General features: G+C 42.6%; 1 protein-coding gene across 2 annotated transcripts in view; it reads left to right on the plus strand.

Annotated features, from left to right (window-relative positions):
• The first annotated feature begins 231 nt into the window (after nt 1-231).
• si:dkeyp-23e4.3 (rho GTPase-activating protein 7) overlaps nt 232-23011 on the plus strand; it is a 70223-nt gene continuing 47443 nt past the window's right edge. For both annotated transcript variants that reach the window (XM_026371142.1, XM_026371143.1), the window contains exon 1: nt 232-453. In XM_026371142.1, coding sequence (XP_026226927.1) covers nt 333-453 — 121 coding nt within the window. In that variant the 5' untranslated portion in view covers nt 232-332. The remainder of the gene's footprint in view (nt 454-23011) is intronic.

Consider the following 23011-nt stretch of genomic DNA (forward strand, 5'->3'; position numbering starts at 1 on the left):
TTCATCTTCTGGAAACTCACTCTAAAGTCAGAGTCTCCACACACACTTCCCTCAGATACAAACTACTTTCTGAGCAGCTGAGGGACAGAGGAGCCAGCGCTCTTCCACAAATTGCATGCAGACTTTCTGCATCAAGTGTCAGCGCCCCCCCCCCCCCCCCCACCCCCCACCTTCTCCTCCTCCTCCTCCTTTCTCACTCTGCTGAACTCTTAAGTCAAACATACTCTCAGTATGAGCCGTGACGCAGTGAACGCTGGGCTTCTCAACCCTCCAGAAGAGCTGGTATTTTCTCCAGTGGGACTATGTAACTGTTGATATGCTACATATGGACTATGGCTCAGACCCCGGCGGTAAAAACTTCACTGCAGAGATCCTTCAGTGAGCATGTGAAAGACTCCACCAACAAGGCTTGGGATGTCTTCTGGAGGAACGTGAGGGAGAGGCGGCTGTGGGGTGAGTTCGGATCAGAAATAATCAGCTGTTTGGCATCAGGAACAGGTTTTCTGCGACATTCAGGAAATTAATATTAGCAAATGTGGAATTGTCAGCTTCTGTCTAATCCAGTGACTTAAAAATGCGACAGATTCTTTATCACTCAGATGCAAAATGCTGAAGTTCCACTTTGATTTTCTGCTTTAGCAGCGATGCTTCTGTCACTCCCGATGAGAAACAAGTGCACAGAGCAGGTGGACCTGAACAAACTAATACTGGAGCTGAAGATTCACTTTAGAGCTGGAGATTTTTTAGCCCAGTCTGAAAAATGCTGGAAGCCAGCATTAAAATCAGGAACCATTTATGGTCCAGTTGATCCTCAACAGCAGCTGGCACTGTGATAGACAGCTATGCTTCATGCTACTTCAGGGAACCATGAATAAAAAACACATCTCTCCTGCTGCCAAAGTTCATTCAGTGACTGAATTCTCTTTTGTGCTTTTTGGTAAATGCAAATAAACTTGACAGTTTATGACATTAATATTTTATGGATGACTGCTTCAGTTTGGTGATGAACTCAACAGGCAAAAAGAGAAAAGTAAGTGTAACAGATGTGATGTTCGTTTAAAAAAATGTTTCATATTTAATTTAACCTCTAAAAACTATTTTAATATGTTTCGCTCCTTACATCCTGCTCAGCTATGGCTTGTTTCTGTCCATCAAGTTCAGACAAGGCACTTTCATATAACACGTAGCACGTGAACTGTAGCTGTGACTCATTTGTGGTTTCACGCCTCATTGCAGCAGTGTTTTCCAGCGCTGGTTGCCCCCTGTGAGGGTGACTTATGTGTTGATACTCACGCTGCTAAATGGAGTCCCGCTCGGAAAGTTCTAGGAATCTGCAGTCGCCCTCCATCACACAGGTCCCGGGAGGTCAGAAGGTTTCGCTTTGGGTTTAATAGATTTAGAGTCCTGGTTTCTGGTGGGGTTTGTTTTCCTGGAGCTGGATTTGGTGTCTGTGTGCGTTTGGGCTTATTACAGGAAGGTTAATTCAATGAACTAGCTGGGAAAATGTCAAGATGACCCTGAACGCTGCACTTCACCCCCGCCTGCTGTGCCCATGTGCTGAGCACGTGTCAGGTGTAAATGTGAGGAAGTGTGTGAATGTTAAGTAGTTGGATAATTTTGGTGAACGTTGCTTCTTGAATGACTGTTTGCTGTGTGTCACCGTGTTCACCGTCTTGTTTTAGCTGTCACTCAAGCTTTCTAGCTGGATTTACACTTTAGCCTTGTGCTCCATGCTGTCTCTGATTTGAATCACTCACACCTTTGGGTGAGTGGAGTCGCCCGTTAAGCTGCAGGTCTTTGGATCCTAAACCCACACAAGCATGAGGAGAACATGCAAATGTCATTCAGTCGACCGAGAAGGTTTGAACCCAGAACCTTGTTTGGGGCTAAGCGCTGCACCGCGGTGCTGCACCTGACTGCGACCTCTGGGTGACCTTTTTAGGTGGTGATGGTCTATGTCCCTCAGAAACATTTATGAGAATATTTTAATGCAGATGGTAGCTCGTACCTCTTTTTTTAGGTTGTAGGCTCAAATAAAAAAGGCAGCCTACATAAAGCGGTCTTTCTGATCGGGCTGTAGGACATCCAGGGCTCAGAAGTTAAATCAACTTAAAAAGCACTTCTGTGATGTAAGAATTGAACTGCAGATTATTAAACAGATTACCTAACCCTAACTAAATGATCTTAAAAATGTCTTTCTGTTTCTTGTTGTTCCGTTCATTTATTTATACACGGCTACAAACCCGTGGTAAGTCTTCCGACTGCTTCTGTCTGCTGCAGTACAAGCGTGAACAGTTGACAGCCGGTGCTACACGATGGTGTTTCACTCGACTTTAACCCTAATCCTTAATCCTCCAAAGATGACTCACTGTATACTCGCTAAGAGACAGGTTATGCTACAAGAGTTTGGTCAGTATGATATCCGACCACACTGGAAGGCAGATTAAAAAGGGGGCAACACCAGTTATCATTTGAATTTGTGGATTTTCAGACAGTCGTCTCCTGGAAACTACTGATAGTGTTACAGCTGATTGTACATGAAGAAGTGAAGGAAGTTCAGACCCAGCTTCCCTCCTTACTGCTGGAAAGGTGTGCAGGTAGGAACCTCATCACTTTTAACAAGGTCCTTGTTGAAAGTAGAACTGAGCCAAATAAAAACCAGTTATTGTGTCTAAACTGTGACAATGAATCACACACAACATTTAAGGTGTAATATGTCACTCATCAGCAGGTTTCTGGGCTTTTAGTCACGATGCTGCACTTTAAAATTCAAATAATCCTCCAGCTGTACGTTACAGAGGCTCTCTGAGCAGTGTGTGTGTGTGTGTGTGTGTGTGTGTTTTCCTAGATTGCTGGTTCTGCTTTTTCTGCAGCAGCTGATACGCAGCACCAGCTGTGTGTACACTTGCATCAGTGTGTGTGCGTGTGTGTGTGTGTTTGGATTATATCAACAAATGATGTCAGGGCAGCTGTGCTCACTACAGACTGATGGATTATGTAAGACTGTGTTTCACACACACACACACACGCACAGACACACACAGGGTTGTGGTTTGGAGAGAGAGTTTCTTTACCTACATTGATACTGTCTCTGATTACAAGTGGTTCAAGTCCTACATCATCACACCAACTACCTGTCAACACAAATGCAGCTGTGATGGTTGACATTTGCCCTCAAACATCTAAACGGTAAACCTGGATTTGGGGACTTTGAGGGCTTCCCCATCATTTATAATTGAGCCCCCGGTGTGTACATTCATTACCACTGAGGGTCACAGTGATTTTCCTCTTCAGGTAGTTTTAAAGCGTTTTGATCACCGCCAGGCTGTGAAACAGAAGCAGTTCTCTCACTTCTTTCCTCGATGGCTGTCTTGAAGTCACTTTGCCAGAGGAGTCACTCCTGTCCGTTAATCTTCATCAGCCGTCTTAATATTTACTCTGCCCCCTAAAAGCCGTCATAAGTCAGAGCCCAAACATGGTCCTCAATTCAAACAGCAGGCAGCGCTCTTCCAAACACAGGCCGTGCCAGACGCTCTCTGTAAACTTTGCAGTAACTTTTTCCTCACTCCTGGATGAACTTATCATCAATATGACAGGATCTCTAGAAATTCTCCCGTAGCCAGATGCTAATTGGAATTTAATCCAGAAGAGGAGATGTCTGCTCAGACAGAGCTTATTCTCTTATAAAGCTCAGACTTTAGAAAAATCCTTCCCTGTAAATTAGTTGTTGGTTTTGTTATAAGTGAAGATGATGTCAGAGGACATCATCATCAGAAACACGTTATAATCTGTGGATGACTGTGATTCTGCTGATCTAGTGTTACAGCAGCACCAGTGTGACTGTAATGTTTGAATTTTACATCTTTGCATTTGTCACCGCTGTTTGAAGAATTAACCTTTAAAAGCCAACAAGGAAGCTGAGAGAGAGGGCAGTGAATTTACAAGCTGAAAAAAAGTATAATGCAAAACAGTCAGAGCGTGTTTCTGTCCGAAGGAGTCGAGGAACCTGCTGGTTTATTCTGCCAGAGTCTTTGATAAAGTTAAACAACCTCACATAATAAAGTAACCACTTTATTATGTGAGGTTGTTTAACTTCAGCTCAAGGATAAAGATGATTAAAAGTGAAAATTAGAAAGCAGAGATACACTGAGGCTCTGAGCCAAATGTGATAGAAGGAATCGATGTGAAGGCTGCTGTTTATTCTCTAGTGATCAGAGACGGGCCAAGTTAAACAGCCCAGTGAGGAGACTGGGGTGGGAACCTGCAGCACGACACTCAGACCTTCGAGTCTCTGCAGCTTAGACGGAAAGAGGAGAACACTGTCACACACATTCACACTCACAGACTCTTTATCATCAGCTTTCAAACACACACAGTCTTGGTCTTGCAACTTGTGTGGTGAATTAATCTGTTTTGGGGCGGAAGCAGCAGAATGAATCATGAAGGGGGGGTGTCGTGTGTTATCATCTATCCAAAGTGCAGAGGGATGTGAGGAAGAGTGTGAATGAACCACAGCCTTTAAACACCGCAGACCGCAAAATAAACAGTCTCCCACAAAGTTGGAGGGTGGGGTTGTATCAGCCGCCGCCTCGGTCCGAGCTTCGCCTCGCTGTAAATCCTCACTGGCCTCTTTATCAGGTTTTCAAATTCTAGCTGTTGTGTAACTTTTCGACAAACTGCCACAGAGAGTCCCTCCACAGGCAGCAGAACAGTGTCTCCAGGCTAACGAGCACAGGCTCTACTGTCTGACACTGTGCAAGAGCAAGTCTGACAAGACCCAAAACCCACGCGTTAGCTTCAGCACAGTCGGGTCTTGCTCTGTGTTACAATGTGGACAACAGAAGCCTGATGTCTCACAGCTACGATAGGCCCCGAGGAGAAAAGAAGGAAGTCAGGGCGCTTTCACACAGCCTAAAATAAGTAAACTTTGTCCATGTGCAGAGGGGTACCGCTGTCTGAGGTTGGAATATTCTGAAGGTAGCAGGGAGAAAAGCAGCGTAGGCAGGAGAACACGAGCACTTTATGTCAGTGTCAGACCCAGTGTGCAGACCAGTACCAGAAGTACCAGGGACATGGGAGCTGAGGTGGTTTTTAATCACGTAATCAGTGCTTTACGTGAACTCGAGAAACCAGGTTACTGAGAGAAACCGGGTTAATTCAATTAAATTTTCAATTCAGTTTTATTTGTATAGCGCCAATTTACAACAGAAGTTATCTCAATGCACTTTACAGTGTTTAAGGTTTAAGACCTTACAGAAAATATTTATTCAAAAAATTATAGAGAAAACCCAACAATCCCATTTGAGCAAGATTTAGGCAACAGTGGGGAGGAAAAACTCCATTTAGAGGAAGAAACCTCCAGCAGAACCAGGCTCATAGTGGGCGGCCATCTGCCTCGACCGGTTGGGGAGAGTGGGGAAAAAAAGAGAGAGAAGAACAGCAGGCAATAAAGACAACAACAAGCAGCAAGAACATTACCAATGTTACCAAGAGAAACCAGGTTACCAAGAGAAACCAGGTTAATGAGAGAAACCAGGTTAATGAGAGAAACCAGGTTAATGAGAGAAACCAGGTTAATGAGAGAAACCAGGTTAATGAGAGAAACCAGGTTAATGAGAGAAACCAGGTTAATGAGAGAAACCAGGTTACCGAGAGAAACCAGGTTAATGAGAGAAACCAGATTACTGAGAGAAACCAGGTTACTGAGAGAAACCAGGTTAATGAGAGAAACCAGGTTACCAAGAGAAACCAGGTTAATGAGAGAAACCAGGTTACTGAGAGAAACCAGGTTACTGAGAGAAACCAGGTTACTGAGAGAAACCAGGTTAATGAGAGGAACCAGATTATTGAGAGGAACCAAGTTAATGAGAGAAACCAGATTACTGAGAGAAACCAGACTATTGAGAGAAACCAGATTATTGAGAGAAACCAGGTTAATAAGAGAAACCAGGTTAATGAGAGAAACCAGGTTAATGAGAGAAACCAGGTTACCGAGAGAAACCAGGTTACTGAGAGAAACCAGATTATTGAGAGAAACCAGGTTAATGAGAGAAACCAGGTTACCAAGAGAAACCAGATTATTGAGAGACACCAGGTTAATGAGAGAAACCAGGTTAATGAGAGAAACCAGGTTAATGAGAGAAACCAGGTTACTGAGAGAAACCAGGTTACTGAGAGAAACCAGATTATTGAGAGAAACCAGGTTAATGAGAGAAACCAGGTTACCGAGAGAAACCAGGTTACTGAGAGAAACCAGATTATTGAGAGAAACCAGGTTAATGAGAGAAACCAGGTTAATGAGAGAAACCAGGTTAATGAGAGAAACCAGGTTAATGAGAGAAACCAGGTTAATGAGAGAAACCAGGTTACCGAGAGAAACCAGGTTACTGAGAGAAACCAGATTATTGAGAGAAACCAGGTTAATGAGAGAAACCAGGTTACCAAGAGAAACCAGATTATTGAGAGACACCAGGTTAATGAGAGAAACCAGGTTAATGAGAGAAACCAGGTTACCGAGAGAAACCAGGTTAATAAGAGAAACCAGATTATTGAGAGAAACCAGGTTAATAAGAGAAACCAGATTATTGAGAGACACCAGGTTAATGAGAGGAACCAGATTATTGAGAGAAACCAGGTTAATGAGAGAAACCAGGTTAATGAGAGAAACCAGGTTAATAAGAGAAACCAGATTATTGAGAGAAACCAGATTAATGAGAGGAATCAGATTATTGACAGAAAACAGATTTATGAGAGTAACTAGATTAATGAGAGAAACCAGGTTAATGAGAGAAACCAGATTATTGAGAGAAACCAGATTACTGAGAGAATCGAGTTTACCTGCGCTCAAAACATCAGAGTATACGTGCAGCATGAGAGAAATGTGACTTCACGTCTGCTCTGGGCTGATTTTGGAAGTGTGGTTCACAGATTTAACTTAGTTTTACTTCTCATCTGGAATTTATCATTAACTGCTTCGTGTTTGTCCTGCGCTCACTGTGAAAATGTCTCCATCAAACTAAAGCCCTCACCGTGTCTTCTACACATTTGTCCAGAGAATTTTAGATGTACTCTTCTGCTATTCAGTTTGTGAATTTGTGCACAACACATTGGTTTTTGAGAAGTGACCGTCTGTGTTGATGAGGTGAAAAAACAGCCGCCTCTATCTGCACAGTGAAAGGCACCTGAGGTTGTATAGAAGCAGGGAGAGGGCTTTGAAAAGGAAACGGAGTGAAAAGAGCAAAATGTGATGTCCGCAGAAGCCCATATTCCACAGTATTTATTGTGTTACTTTTATTATCTTGGAAGAAATGTGCTTTAGCGGCTTCCAGAGGAAGCAAAAGGAGAGGAAGAAGGCCACCTGAACGGCTGCTTTTCTAATCGCCTGGCTGTAGATTTTCAGAGGAGGGTGTGGCAGCAAACCATGACACAGCAGAGGAAAGGGGCTTATCTGAAATGATTCTGCTTTCTTGGAGCAGCAGGGTGTCCTGCAGCTCAGAGAGTCTGTTTGTTAAAGATGCAACAAACAAGTTTTCACTCCTCATTCCCTTTCTACCTACAACAGTTTATTCTTTGATTTGAATCATTTCAACAACTCTTTGCTGAAGACGTTATTTAGTTTGGTCCTAAAAACCTCAGAGACCTGATGTCTAATCACATTCTTACCCTAGATGAAATAATGGTGACACTGTGAGTCATCTCTCACCAGGATGTCTCCTTTACTTCATACATAAGAGAAATCTCTGAAACTGCTTCTTCTTCTACAATTAGAAGCAAAGCGATGTCCACTGTACTACTGTAATTCATTATTAATAGGAATAGTATAATATCATATTTCTGCTGCTAAGAGAAAACTTAGTCTGGCTGTATTTCAAATCCAGACGACATGTTTGTATGACATTGAGCATTTCGATAACGTGGCGCCCTCCTCAGTAGCACAGACAAAGTTTGGGGTAAAGGTTGGAGTGAACAAACAGATCAGACTTTAGTTTTTAAACGGGGTTGGTAAAACCTCTCTGACTGAAAACCACAGATTGTTTAAGGTAGTATTTATTCTGAGCGTTGGTACAGAGTCCATGATATTGTGTCCTTTCCTGCAGTTTTCCATTTGTTTGTCTAACCTCAAATCCTTGGATCTCAGATTGAGATGGTATCAGCTTTGTCCTCTCACAAACTATTTAACACACAGACACTTCAATCTGTGTCTGTTCCAGCCGCCGGGAAATGAAAAGTTTCACCTGTCACCAAATCATCCGGTGCCTTTTGGTGCTTGGGAGCTGATTAGCTCGTCTTATTGTTTTAATTAACACACCTGCTGCGTCATTATTCCACCTCATGCTGCGTGATTTGTGTTGTCGTTCGCACATTATCTGCTGTAAAACAGACCAAACCCGAACCCCAGCAAAGCTCCTTTCTGTGCAGGATCTGACTGCTGCTGCTGCTGTTTCACAGCTGGAGCTTCTTCCAGCACGTGTGCCTACCTGCATGGAGGTTATGTTCCTTTACATATCTATCGAAACTCCCTGGATTCTGGCATCGTTTCTATGTCTGAATAACTTTCTGGTTCACTACCAGGGGGAAAAATGACAGTTTTCTTTTAGCTACTTTTCCCATCATGTGGGAGGATGTGATAACAGAGCTGGACACAGATTGGTTGGGACAATGCAGGACAGCATCAATGTGTTGGTTAGGCACACAGCAGCAAGTCACCTTGTGCAACATTGGTCTAAACAGACCTCATTTTCCCTCCAGCTTCAACCTGAGAACATGCATTTTTCTTTTTTCAAGTGGTTGGATGAATGAGCTCGCGTCACCATTAGAAATGAAAAATTCAACTGTTGGAGCAGTTTAGTTTATTTCTAGAAATGCAGCTGATGGATTTGGAGTTTCTCCAAGAGGGTTGTCCATTAGCAAATGATGCCAAGAGGATTGTTTTTCCATATTTATTGCAATTTCTATTTCCATTGTTTTTATACATGAACGCTGATTAAAAGCTTGGTGTCAGTAGTGCAGACACTAAATAACATTTGAGGAGGTCGTTTGGCCTCTCCGATGCTACAGCACTCTGACACCGTGGGAATGATGGCATCATCAGAAACAGCTGTCGACACAACAGTTTGGTTGAGTTAAATGAAATAAGTACTTCCTGAACTCAAATGTCTGTCTCCTGTGGTGAAAGTCCTGCACGTTGTCGACCCATCCAACATCCATATGCAGACTGTTGGTTTAATGTGCCACCTCGTTGCTTTAACTGTCGTAATCATCGGGGACATGGCCGATGGACATCTCCGCTGTGTGTCTACTGATACTTTTAGCATCACTACAACTCACTACAGGAGGTCGGATGATGCCAAAGAAACTTCGTCCTTCTGCCATTTAGTGCTGGTCGTGTCTGTGTTTTTAGAGCTTGTTACAGTAGCTGGAAACAGCCGATTGTTATGACTTAACCAAGCTGCTGAGAGACACTGAAACACCTCTTGTTGTCAGGTTCATGTTGTTTAGTGCAGCTTCAGTTTCCACTAATGCCCACTGATTCTCTTGACTCATTGTAAAACCTCTTTTATAGCTGCGGCGTGCTGGAATTCTACATAATGTGACTCACTCGCCTTTCCATGAAATATCGAGTTCCTGTATCTGCTCACGACCGTCTAATACATTTTTCATGTCCTCTTTTTCACTGTTTTATTAGTTTTGACTCGGGGATAGTCTGAGCGGTTGGTGCAAAATAACAAGAGAAAGACGGAGTGAGCTTCAATATGCTGAAAACGAACAAACTGGGAGCTTGGGGATCCGATTGTTCATCAGGCCATCAGTAATGCACTTCAGGACCGAGCCTTCCCTTTTTGTGCTGCTAGATTCAGCACGATTGTCCTCAGGTAAATACATGAGCATCCTTCTTAAAGAAATAAGAATGTACGTTTCGGTAAGTTTCTGTTCAGGCTGAAAGTGGTTTTGGTCGTTCTGGGATTACTCGTGTTCATTATGTGCATCAGAATTGATTCTCGATGTAGGAACACTGTCCGTCGTTCAACATTTCAAATATTCTCTATTTTATTCTTTTCATTTTCCCACCAAGGAAAAACAGTTGAGTGTGCAACATGGGGCCGTCGTTCATGCATGTATTCATGTGTTGTAAATGTGCAGTGAAGTGTGAGTGTTTAAGTCTGTGGATATTCCTGCACACTGATACCCATCTCTCTGCCACTGAATGTGTTTACACAGTGATGCTTCTCAGACACAGCTATGCTATTATTTGGTCAGAATAAATGTTCAACATTAACATCAGTCGTGTAGAATAATCGAATGCAAACTACCAGCACCTGCGGATACAGACAAAGGAATGAATGTCTGTGCTAATCCATCAAGTGAACTCACTGATGTGTTGATGATGCTAGATGTGAAGAAGTCATTGGAATTCCTCAAAAGCTGCTGAAACCAGTCAGCAGAACATTAACATGCTGGTTACCAAGAGTCGGTGCCCTCCACCTGCCCGCGTCACTGTCATTCACACCGTCACAGGACAGAATACTTGATCTGCTTTTATGGCATCATTCTGAACCTGCTGACTGATGAGCAGATGCTAAATAGCTCTCAGAATCAGTAAGTGCGCGTCTATATTCACTCTGCGTCTGACGGCGTGTATGTGTGAGACAGACGGACTGCTACAGCGTTGGCTGCCTCACAAACTGCTCTGTTGTTGAGGAACTTCTGTGCTGACTCTCACGTCAAAGAGCCAGAAGCCTTTTGGCCCTAAAAGGAGTCTGCCTGTCGGGCGAAGACCAACGTCTGTGGTCAGGTTTGTGTCTGGAGAATGCAGAGTTTCTCAATTGGAGAATGATTCACTTCGATTTTCAGACGTGTCCTATGACTTATTTCTCCTGTGATCATATAATTAGGGATTATCACTTCCTGATCTTAACATATTAGTAGCATTTGTCTTTTTACTTTCTTTTCCCGAATGCATGTTTGAGAACCCTTAATTTATCCAATTTTCTTATTGACTCTATTCCTGAGAAATGTTCTATATCTGAGCCATCTTCAAAGCAAAACAAGAACTTTATGTACAGGCACAGTTGGAACTTGATTTGCAGAAACTCTGGGGAGAGAGGAGAGAGATGGTTCGAACACCCACTTCAGATATTGGCTACTAGGTCTCTGCTCCACCTGCCAGTAGGGTCATTGTCATATCATGCAACAAATGCATGTTAAAGAATCTGCTGAAATGATAGAGACGGACTGTTACTCTTTGTTCCCCAACCTGCATCCAGGTGGCGCTGTATTACAGATGAACCACAGTGGATCAACCTAGGGACAGGTACAGGGACTTAAGGACAGTTTTCCAGTTCCACTGATCTCAGAGAAGAAACTCACTTTGCGAATGAACGGTGGTGTGCATCAGGCATCATCTGATTTACTATTTAGTAGAAGGCTTCAGACCTACAGCTATTTTAGGATAAAGAACTTACTTTTTAATTTTATTTAGCCAGCAGTACATAAAAAGGTCCTAATGATGCCGGGATACAGCGTCTGGCTGCTAAAACATGCACAAACACCAGTGTCCTGATTTTCCTTCACTGCACATGTTCATTGCCTAATGTTACAGAGGGCAGATGATCCTTTTCTCTACTACATTACATGCTGAATCGTGCTGTTTTGGGCCGAATCATCAGTCTTCAATAACGAGTTTACTTTGATGCCGACAGTCGATTTGTCAGGGTTGCAGTGTGGGGTTGTAAGGTCCTCATTTACCTGGAGGAAGCTGTCTACCTGTCTGAGCCCAGCTGTGCCAGACTGATTCTCTGTCACAGTAAACAACAGCTCACAGTCTCAGTAGAAGACCTCGTCTGTGGCCCTGAGCTCTTTGCATTGAGTCATATAGGAATTCAGCCGTGTTACATCCCATCGTTACTTATTCAGATAACTCGTGCTTCAGGAGCTGCTCTGTATGCTGGGAGCAACTCCCTCTTCACGCCGTAATACTTGATCTATCATACAAATTTTCAGCAACTTATTCTTGTGTTAATTCTTTGTAATTGAGGGCTGTGTTGTTATTTCAAGTTCTCACAGCTGGGGGGGAAACAAAAGAAAAAACAAGGTGATGGTTTTATTTGTCTCTCGACAAATAATGGAGCAGGATCACAGCAGCCACACAGAATGCAGACGGAAAAAAGGGAGAATTATTTTCTGTGTGTATCTGTAAACTGGGCAGCCTGGCTTCTCCATTAATCCTTATCCAGTTGCTGTCTTTGGAGTCCTGTGATACGAGCGGCTGAGGATTACTCGTCTCCCGCTGCGTCATTGGCTCCCGCTGCTCGTCAGGGTGGCTGCGAACCCCTCCACAGATTCATCTTCATGCGTTGTGAATGTGGTCGCTGCTGATAAAGCGGAGATGCAGCGCCTGTGTTATCCCCCTCAGGAGAGGGGAGGGGTCCGGTCAGCCTGAACCTTCTCCCTTCTGCTGCTCCATCTCTTTTCTTCTTTTGTTTTCTTCCTGTTTATTCCTTTGTCCACTTACTCCTCATTTTCCTTCATTGGTATCGCCTTGCCATCGTTTCCTCTGAAGGTGATTGACGACAACCTGAGGACATGACTACTTCATTTTGATGATTATTTGGTATTTTACAACTCTTGGACACGAGTAATGAAGTGAGAACTGAAGCACCCAAATGTATCATTAGAATAAATGCTTCAAAATCATTTAGAGTTGTAATGAAACTCATGTCCTCTGCAGTACGTGTCCGGTTTGTCTGTCCCATCCTGAGACACTTTAATGCTACACAAAACTACAGTGGGTCAGCAGTGACTGTGCAAACTTTGGCACACAGGAAGATAATTATCGAGAACACAATTATCGACATTGAATTTACAGTGATTTACCATCATATGCCTCCAACAACCAGTCACAGTGCAGTTTATATGCAGGTTTCTCAGTGTTTGTGCCAGGTGTAATGACATTCCTTCCAGGTTTTGCTGAGATGAGGTGAACTTTTGACCTATGACATTACAATTAACCAAAATTGAATCCTTTCCTTGGCGCCTTGAGTCCCTCGGATGCCAGGTTCATGAGAGTGGGATGGACAACCTGAAAGCATAACATCCCCAGCTACAGCAGAAAACACTGTGTGAATATACTGTAGCACTCAAACCAACTCACGACTAAAAGCTGCAAAAGTGAATCAGGTGACGTGTTTGTACAGGTACTGAGCTCCTCCATGACATGGAGAACCCCTCCTGCTGTGTCACTGTCAGCGTCTTCACTTACGTAGTGTGCTAAAGGTTAGCATTTCTAAATTTGTTAAGTTTTATTAATTCATAAGCCCGAAAGATTCCCTTCCTATATTGTTCCTCATTTTGAAAGGACACCCTAAAGGGCCCCTCGGGGACCCCTGAGAGTCCCTGAATCTGTCATTTGCTTTATTCTCTCAGTCTGCTGATGGTAGAGTTTGTGAAAAACAGCAGAGCTTCACAACTTTATGACAGCTTTATTAAAAACAAAACAAGATGTTCAGCTGAGTCGAGAGAGAGAGAGAGAGAGAGTGTGTGTGTGTGTGTGTGTGTGTGTGTGTGTGTGTGTGTGTGTGTGGGTGTGTGGGTGTGTGTGTGTGTGGGTGTGTGGGTGTGTGGGTGTGTGTGTGTGTGGGTGTGCGTGAGAGAGAGAGAGAGCTATTGCGTGTTTGGTAATGATCTGATGTTGTTTTATGGGTTTGTTTTGAAGTGTGTATATGGTTGTGGCTAGCAACAATAGGCCTGCAGGGATTGAGATGTGAGGAGAAAAGAGAGATCCAGCCAAGATGCTCCATATCTGCCAGGGAAGGAAACACACACACACACACACACACACACACACAGCTTCGCTGCAGACTCTCTTCTGCTAAACCTCCTGAGCCGTGAGAAAAAAGAAAATTCAAGATCTGTGACATTTGTTTTATTGAAAACCTGAAGGACACACATCCATTCAGCTCCTCCTGCAGATTATTCTCAAATCGTGAACTTTAAAGAAGCTGCTGCTCCAGCAGTTTTTTTATTTTTTTATTTTAGAGGAACTCAACCTGCTACTCTTACCGTCTCTCACACCAGACTTCTCTGTTAGGCGACATTCAATTTGCAGTTAGACCATTTTCCATTTGCAGTTAGTTGGCTAAATGTTAGACTCCAGGGATTTGAGGAGCTGAGTGAAGTTATCGTGGTGCTTAACTTTTCCCTGTGGAGCCAAAATCTGGAGGAGGTGGGTGACTTGTGATCTGTCTTATGACGTCGACCTCAGGTTGAGCTGTGCAGAGTTAAGACGCAGCTTTGTTACCTTCAGCCTGTTAACATTTGATGACGCCCTCACTAGTTGTCCACACGTCCTCATGTAGATTTTTCCAGCCAGTATCAAAAACATAAAATGCTGCAACAACAGTGAACTTGTTCCTCTTTAGCTGAGCTACCGTGTTTGTTACTGACATCATAGTTTATCCAGGAACCAGTGTTGCTGCCTCAACTAAGACTCTATTTCACAACTCTTGTCAAATTTAGTGTTTAATGCTGGATGTTTGTGTAACTCAACCCAAAAATGACTTTCATTCAAACGTGATTATGTTTTTCTAGGAAACATAATCATGTAACATATATTTTAAATGAAAGAAAAATAGAAGCATGTTGCACAGGATTTAGTGGGTAATATGATGTGAGTGATAGTGTGTGATGAGTGTTTGAGGTTGGGTTTAGGCAAGTAAAGCATTTTGGTTAAGGTGCTGTGTTGAGTGTCTAAACCCAAGCAGAAAAACACTAAGAACACGATGGCCACAAAACTAGAAGACTTCTGGGAACATTTCATCATCAGAACTAAACTATAGTAAAGATGAAAGCTCACCTTTAGAAATCCAAGAGCAGAAATCTGAGGCGTGTGACAGTACAGGGATCAGTTAATGGGTCAATCCAACAAAGTTAACATGCTCACTTGATCGGGTCCCACGGGACCTGCCCATGTGTTGTTTTGTCATTTGACATGTAAGAATTTATCACAGTCCCATTTTTAACATCGACCACAGCAGAGCAGATAAAGTGGTTGTTTTTAATTCATATCGCACGTTGGAATGGATTCGGGCTTCGTGTCTCTAGAAGCTCTGAAGCTCCGCTTAATCGAACAGTTTAACCTGTTCTATACTGATTAAATGGATCCATGTGTTAAAACCATACGCTGCCCGGTGGTTTGTTCCGGTGAAACTGCCCTTCTCAGGTCCTGGTTTCTGGTTTTGTTGTTGTTGGCCGATGTTTCTACCTCTGACTCAGAGCTGGCAGCTTTTAAAAGCATTGCATAAACTCCACCCAGCTGCTCCATCACCACCTGGCCGGGAGCCCTTCAACAAGTGCTCCCACACGTGTGTGTGGTTTGTGACTGTTGGCACCTGTGCAGAGTTTCTCTTTCTCTGCATCTTCCAAGCTCTAAACAGTCGGACTGGCTTTGTGTTTGTGTGTGAGCCCACATTCGTGTTAATGCTTAAAACAAGATGCAGCTGTGAACATCACATCACCACATTTAGTTTAATTATTAATAACTTGTGAGGGCTGAGATAAAGGTTCATCTCATATAGTTCTCAGTAACTCATCATCTCACTTGGAGAAAATTGCTTTATTATTTTATTCCATATTGAGACGTCCACAGTTCCAGAATTGTGACAGATCTTTTGACAGTTTGATTACTGGCATGAAAACATACTTCTCATTACTGAGCAACTGTTAAAATGTCCAGCTTCAGACATTTTTATGAATATGTACATCACTTTTGAAAAGAAACAACCATATTTATAATTACCATCATAATCATCAGTCTCATCACCGTCATCCCCTTCAATGTGCACAGCTCCTCCTCTAATGGATGGAGAAACTCAGTAGGAAATTACCCTGAATGTAGCTCACCATCTGTTACAGCCAAAATCCTGATTATCACCATCATCATCATCAGAGAATAATGGAAAATTACCAAACAGAGCTGGCCTCTGCCCAGCAGTCAGGGCTTAAATAAGTCCAGTCTGCTTTGATGCAGTTGCTCTGCATCCAGTTACTACGGCGGACCGCACTTTACTGAATCAATAGAACATCAGCAAAATCTGTCTGGGACTAAATATGTCAGTCAAAGAAAAGCTTTGACAACTGTGTAACTGTATTAATTAGTTCATTTCATTACTTTACTGGGTACGTAGAGTTGCAGCAACATGTAGGGTGTGTTCCATGTTGTTTGTAGGGTCAGAGGGTCATGGTGGGGGAGCTGCTGCTGATTGCCAGGCAGCAGATGCCATATCAGTAGACGTCCTATCAGAGGGTCCATTAAAAAATGCAGGATCATCAGAGAAAAATGCTGAACCTCTGTTCATGCACTGAAGTAGCTGACTGTAGGCTAACTGTCCAGGTTCAGAAACCAGGTTCCTGTAATTAGCTTAGTCGGACTAGAGATTTCTCCTGCACATCTATTTCTCTCTACACATAACCAGGTTTATTATCTATCTATCTGCCTGAGATCCAAAGTGTGAACAATACATGCATGGCAAGAGTCTGCAGAAAAGTGGAGTAGACACATCATTAGATGCTATTTAAAATAAATCCAGCCAAAACTGAAAGTCAAAGTAGACGTGTCTAAAATAAAATATCATTTTTGAATATATTTGGTAAATTCACACAGAAGCTTCATTTGTCTTTCTCTTACTTTTTCCTTTGTATGACTGCACTTTTAACGTCTGGGTGTGTGTCATGCTCAGTCCAGTTACTGATGTGCTTTATAACCAGACCCTTCCTTTTGATGCAGTTGAGGCTAAAAATGGAAAAATTCCTGCAGTACTTTGGTTCTGCACTGTGAGTGGCTGTGGCCACTATGCTACACTGTGGTGACCTAATCCAGAAAATGACACATTTAGTGGAATAATAATCATTCTGCTTCACCTCCTTCATCTTCACCTTGTCCTCTATGTACATCACACCTTGCTGTGTATCATCTCTCCTGCACAACAAGCAGTGATACAAAGGACAGACGGGCCCTGCAATCATCCTGCTCAGCGATGATGACTCCTATTCTAGTGTTGGTAGTGGCCTGGGGTGACACCGACTGCAGAAGCGGCTCTGACTCAACAAGGGTCAGCTCAGTTCCAGGTCCAGATGCACTTTAAAGCCACTCAGCAAATGGCTTGTCGTGCCATACTAAAAGCGGGACAGAAAGATTTCATCTGCCACTACTACTTAAATAATGAGCTGTGTAAAAGTTGCTTAGCACCACCCCCTGATGTGACGTCACCGTCTGTTGTCTGACCCCAAATGTATTTCTGGTGATGATTTGAAGTGTGTGTTTCCTGGTTTTTGGCTCTGAACCTGATAAATAACATACAAGTTCTTATGCTGAGATGAGGATCATCGAGGTGAGTCTAGGATCATGGTAGTCATCTACCATACCGGTTCCCATTACACAGAGATGCAGCCACTTAAAGCTCATTTTTCACTGCCAGGATGAGATGAGACGAGCAGGGTAGAGCAGAGGCGAGGGAAGAGGCTGAAACCAATCTGTTTGTGTCTGACTTGGAGGGAGCTCACTGTCTGAGGATCAGAGTCCTGCTGGTTTCTAATATTGCATCTGGATTGTTGTTGGAAACTTTTTAGGAAACACTGAATAATGTTTCAAATTCAGAAACATCCAACACAAATCCACATGTATGTTATCACTTTCCAATTCAACCAGTACAACCAGTGGTACCAGCCAGCCTCGTGCATGCTGGTAGACAGTGGGCGAACTTCACTGTTACTTGTGCGAAGGAACCTCAGTTTGTTGTAGTCTTTTTCTTTCTGGTTCGTTCAGTCTAGTGTCTCGTTTTACCCAAAAATTAAAGATGCTTGTAGACTTTTGGTTTATTGCTAAGTCGTGCTGCCAGACTCCAGGTTAAAGTAGGAGGTGAGTCAGTTATACTTAATGTCCAAATAAATTCAAGAGTCCACTCTATGCCACAGCATCACAGTACTTTGGCGGAGATTCAAAATGTCTGGAACACTTTGGAGTCCTAAAAAAATCCAACAACTTATGGTGCAGCCTGTCATTTCAGATGTGAGTGGACAGTTCACCGCCTGCAGTGGTTTGTGTCTCTATGGCTGCAATGAAAAGAGAAACAGAGGAGACGAGATGTTGAGATCCACAGCCAGCTTTAAAACATCATCTCTGGTCATTTCTGAATGAAATAGAGTTTAATGAGTTTACTCATTTAATTGATATTCTCACATAACGTGGGACCAAACAGCACCAGCAGGTCCTGCAAACCTCATCCGTTTTGATCAACACCATCACAAATCACCGCAGACGTTCCAGCGTGCCTCTGTCTCTTTCTCCATCTCCAGAAGGCTCATCCTTCTAATTGTTCAGAGATCAGAACAATTCTCTGCTCCATTACCACTTTTTCTCCTTATTGTGATTTGATAACGAATCATTTCTGTGCTGTGTTGTTTGTGGAGAGAGTGGCTATGCAGGACAGACGGCATTGATTATTAGTGTCATGCTAGTGCTAGCTGCATGTTTTAACTTTAAACCATTTGGAGAAAAAGTAAAAATACTAAATGAGAATATAGAAGAATCCCAGTTAAGACGGTAGCTGGAAATATTTGGCACATGCAGAGTTTATGTTTGTATCATCCCAGTTCTTTACTGTAACAGTGCACACGTGACAAAGAAAGCTACTGTAGATGAAAACACTTAATGACTAAAAAGGGAGCTACAAACATTAATATACTAATAAATAATAAAGCATGTTGTTGAACTTCCTCAGTCAGTTCATGAACAAATATGTTCATCCACACAGAAATGTAGATTCAATTATTTCATGAAATCATCTCTTCTTGTTTTTAACTCTCCACGAACACCAACTGAAGCCGTTCCTGAGTAGCTAAACTCGTTCTCAGTATATCAACATGTGGCTTGTCCATCTCGGAAGCCTGTGAATATTGAGAATGAAAACCCAGCAAAAACAGCCCGTTGAGGCAAAGCTCTTTCTCCTCAATCCTTTCTCCCGTCCTCTGTGTCTCTGCTGCAGGTTACCTGACATTTTATTGATTTCATGCCCCCATCCACGCTCCCTAACCCGGCTGTAAACCTGTAAGCCAGTCTGTTGCTCTTCATGCATCACATTTTTTCTCCTTCATAAGCATGTGGAGGGAAACTCTGTGAGGCGCCAACCTCTCTGCACCAGTGCCTCCGAGGCATATTCGTGCACATTTATCATACTTGTCGGATAAAGTGACTCTGATTTAGATCTCCCTCACTTTCATCTTTCTTCCTCTGAGCTTTTCACATGGAAATGGCTTATTCTCCTCCACCTTACTTGTCTGCTCTGTAAAAAGAGAGTCCCATTTATCTCTGGGTGGCCAAGCTTTTGCTCCTCTTATTGCTTCTTGTCAGCTGTTTTCTCTTCGTAATCCCAGCACCACCTGACCTACTTATCCAGCAGTATCGAGAGGCACCGTGGCCTGGGAGCAAACTGCTCCTGGCGCAGCTGAAATCCATTGAGCCACCTGGCCTCCTTATCACACGGACAGGAGGACAGGAGAGAAACATGGGTGATCCTAACATAGGGACGGTGGGGTGAAAGATAAGAGCGGAAGATTATAGAGGGGGAGGTGGAAAAGGGGGATAAAAGATGTGAAATATGGTGAAAAGTAGGGAGAACTGGAGAGAGCGCGAGGTAACTGTGTGAGAAGTAGCTTAAAAACTGTTACAGGTAGGAAAAAGCACAGATGTGTCAGTCTGAGAAGATGTGATGGAGATCAGATCGACGATAACCTATAAACAGCACAGGACGAATAAACAAAAAGGGCTCAGTAACAGCAATAGAGGAGTCAGACAAGAAGAAGGCACCAGACACAACTGCTGCTTTGCCATTCCTTAGTTCACAGAAACAAAAGAAAGTCAAATAAGTTGGACCGGAGTGGTTGAATTAACCTGATGATGTCATTTCTCAGTAAAAAGGAACTTTAAGCCCAACAGAAATAGTGATTTGGTTTCTACGCTGATACGTGTTGACTCAAATCTTACACAGCTATTTATCACTTTCAGGCTCTGGGGTTGTTCAAGATGCAGCAGTCAGAAAATTAGTGACCATCGAAACAAGTAGTTGAAAGAGTCGACACGGTAAACAGACCTCCACAGTGTGAATCTGAAGAAACTAAATTCAGACTCGATGCAAGGGGACAAGTTTTGGTGAGCGACAAATAGCAATCATGGTCCAACAGCACATTCTCATCATCATTTCCAGGCCTGTCTGGCTCTCTCAGCCCGTATACATGAAATCAAGGACAGACACTGCCTTTCAGTGGAGCTCTCTTCACACATCAACAGCTAACATCATTAAAATGACTGCAACACATTCTTGTTTTGTTCTTACGTCCTTGATATAGGCACATTTTTAATAAATGGAGAGATATAAATTGAATCAATTAGCATATTTTATTGTACCCATTATTTAAATGAAATATTTGTGTAATTAAGTTGAATTCCTCCCTCTTGTCCTTGGCTGCCTCAACGTGGCCTGATGTATTCTAGCAACAGCAGGTACCTTTTTCTAATTCATAGGTTTCAAACCTTTGGACAGTCAGCACCCCACATGGTTTTAGATGAGCACTTCAAGCTTCTTACATTCCTCAGAGTTGAATTGAAATTACATGATGGCTGCTTGTTAACTAGTTTAAAGTTACGGACAAAGCTCCCAAACACTGTCCTTTTCCCGTCTTAGTACAAGCAGAACGTTTTTCCTTGTGCTATAGTGATACATCCTTGAATCAATGCTCTGCTATTATATAAGGTTTCTTCAATAACTGACTCACTTTTGTGACTCAAGTCTAAAACTTACAAGATTGGACAGAATAACTATAATTTGTAGGAAGACATGAAATTCTGACTCATTGCCAAAAAATGGTCAGAGAGTTTTCCATCTTCATTTATAGTGAACGATTCTGAAAGCAAAATGACAGGGCAGCAGAAAACAGAAACTAGTGGTAGAACTATTGTGAGTCGCTGGCATGAGCATGTGACAGGTTATCTGAGTGTTTTACCAACTAACCCAACAAACAGTCACTAGAACAAAACACTCGGACACTTTTTATGATGCCACTTTCTGCTGTATGCAGGTTTTTCATTCTCTTTCAGCACCACTGTGTGTCTCCTACGTTGATCTTTCACCTACCTACGTGTTTCATTTTTTGTGTATAAGAAGAGAAAAAGTGGGAGAACGCTGTCACCCTGATCCACAGCTCTCTCTCTTTGTCTGACAGGAGACCTCATTGCAACTCCAGGCCCCAGAGACATGACACGCTGCAAATGCAAGAAAATAAAGTGGTGTGCACACAACCTTCTTTAATGTGGACATATTTTAAACACACAGACTGTAATGTTGAAATAATGACGTCTCTAGACCCCCCCCCCCCCCCCCCCCACCTCCCCAAAATGTCTTCACTTTGAAAAGTGTCCTCACTTTCTTAAATTGTTAGCACTCTCCCAAGATTGTTCCAACTTCAAAGTGTCCTCACTTTCCAAACTTTGTCCTCGCTTTCCAAAATGTGTCCTCATTTTAGAAGACAGTCGTCACTTTCCTTAAATGTTACCACTCTCCTAAAATTGTTCTCACTTTCCAAAGATGTCCTTACTTTCCCAAAATGTCCTCACTCTCACAAATTGTCCCCACTCTCCTAAAATTGGTCATTTCCAAAATTGTCACTGCTTTCTTCAACGGCCGCATCTTTTACTAAATTGGTTTCTCTTTTTGTTATAAAATGTCTTAACTTTAATAATCTAAAAGTCAAGATTAGTCCTGGCAAAACAGAAACAGAAGAGAACACAAGCTGTTGATGGACCTGCACTGGGAAAACACTTCATCACATTCACACACAACATAGACTGCGTCACACTCGGTTTCCTGCTTCTCTTCTCTTCCATCATTCCCAGCAGCCCCAGAGTCAAATGCGTGTGATGGTTTGGACATGTCAGCAAAAAGGTTTTCCATGTGAGATGGGAAGCGTCAGCTGTTGAACAGAGCATCAGGGTCAGAACTTTGATCAAGTGCCTTGATCCTGGTTTTTACAAACAGGCGACATCACCTGTGATAACATCTCCTGATGATCTCAACAGAGAGTGTTAAAGCAATGTATATCCGTGTGGGCGTGGCTGACCTTTGACCCTTGTGTGCAATGTTTGCTGTTTCTGAGGCTTCAAGGATTTTTCGTAAGAAAGAAAATCAGATTTTACGTTGAAAAGGAAAAAACAAGGCAGCTACTGAGTTCCACAACTGGCGTGTTACATGAAATGGTGAAAATTAAGATAAAAAGAAACCAGTTTGAAAAAGAAGAAGAGGAAGAAGAAAGTGCTGTTTTGGCTAACCTAGCTTAAATCCAGCTAGCACGGCAGGGGACGGTTTTCTACAACAAACCAGGAAAAGCTGAGTTTTCTGCAAGATTCAGTGGATTCTACTGACAAACAGGCAACATAAAGATCCACAGTCTTCTCTACAAACCCTGCAGGGTAACTTTAAGATTTAAAATGCTACTTTCATGACAGTGATCTAAATGCTGTGGTCATAATATGGCTAATAATGAGAGCGCGTACTATTTATCACTAGGTGCTAATGAAAAATGGTGTTTACGGAAGTTGACATTGCATTAGGACAGTTAAATTAATCGTTTTCAGCTTCTGGTACTGTGCTATGGTTATGTTTTCCTTTGCTTTTGCTGTTGTTGTGGACAAAATGTTTCTAAGTGAAGATTTTTTTGTCTTTGACGTGACCTTAGTAGATTTAGAACTAGTAGGTTTGGCCTTCTTCATGAGCCCGTACAAATTTTCTGTTCAAGTCGCTGTTGTGCAGTTTGATGTATAGGTTATTGGTTTGGTGAAGTGGGAAGAGTAATCATCTTTTGATTTGTTCATTCATTTCTGCCTCCGAGGCCCATAGCATTTAATCTGGGCCCCACTAGCCCAAAGCTAGCTAAGCTAAAGGACTGAAAATAAAAAGTGCAACAGCTG

The sequence above is a fragment of the Anabas testudineus genome, chromosome 14, assembly GCF_900324465.2.
Source record: "Anabas testudineus chromosome 14, fAnaTes1.2, whole genome shotgun sequence".
Classification (NCBI taxonomy): Eukaryota; Metazoa; Chordata; class Actinopteri; order Anabantiformes; family Anabantidae; genus Anabas; species Anabas testudineus.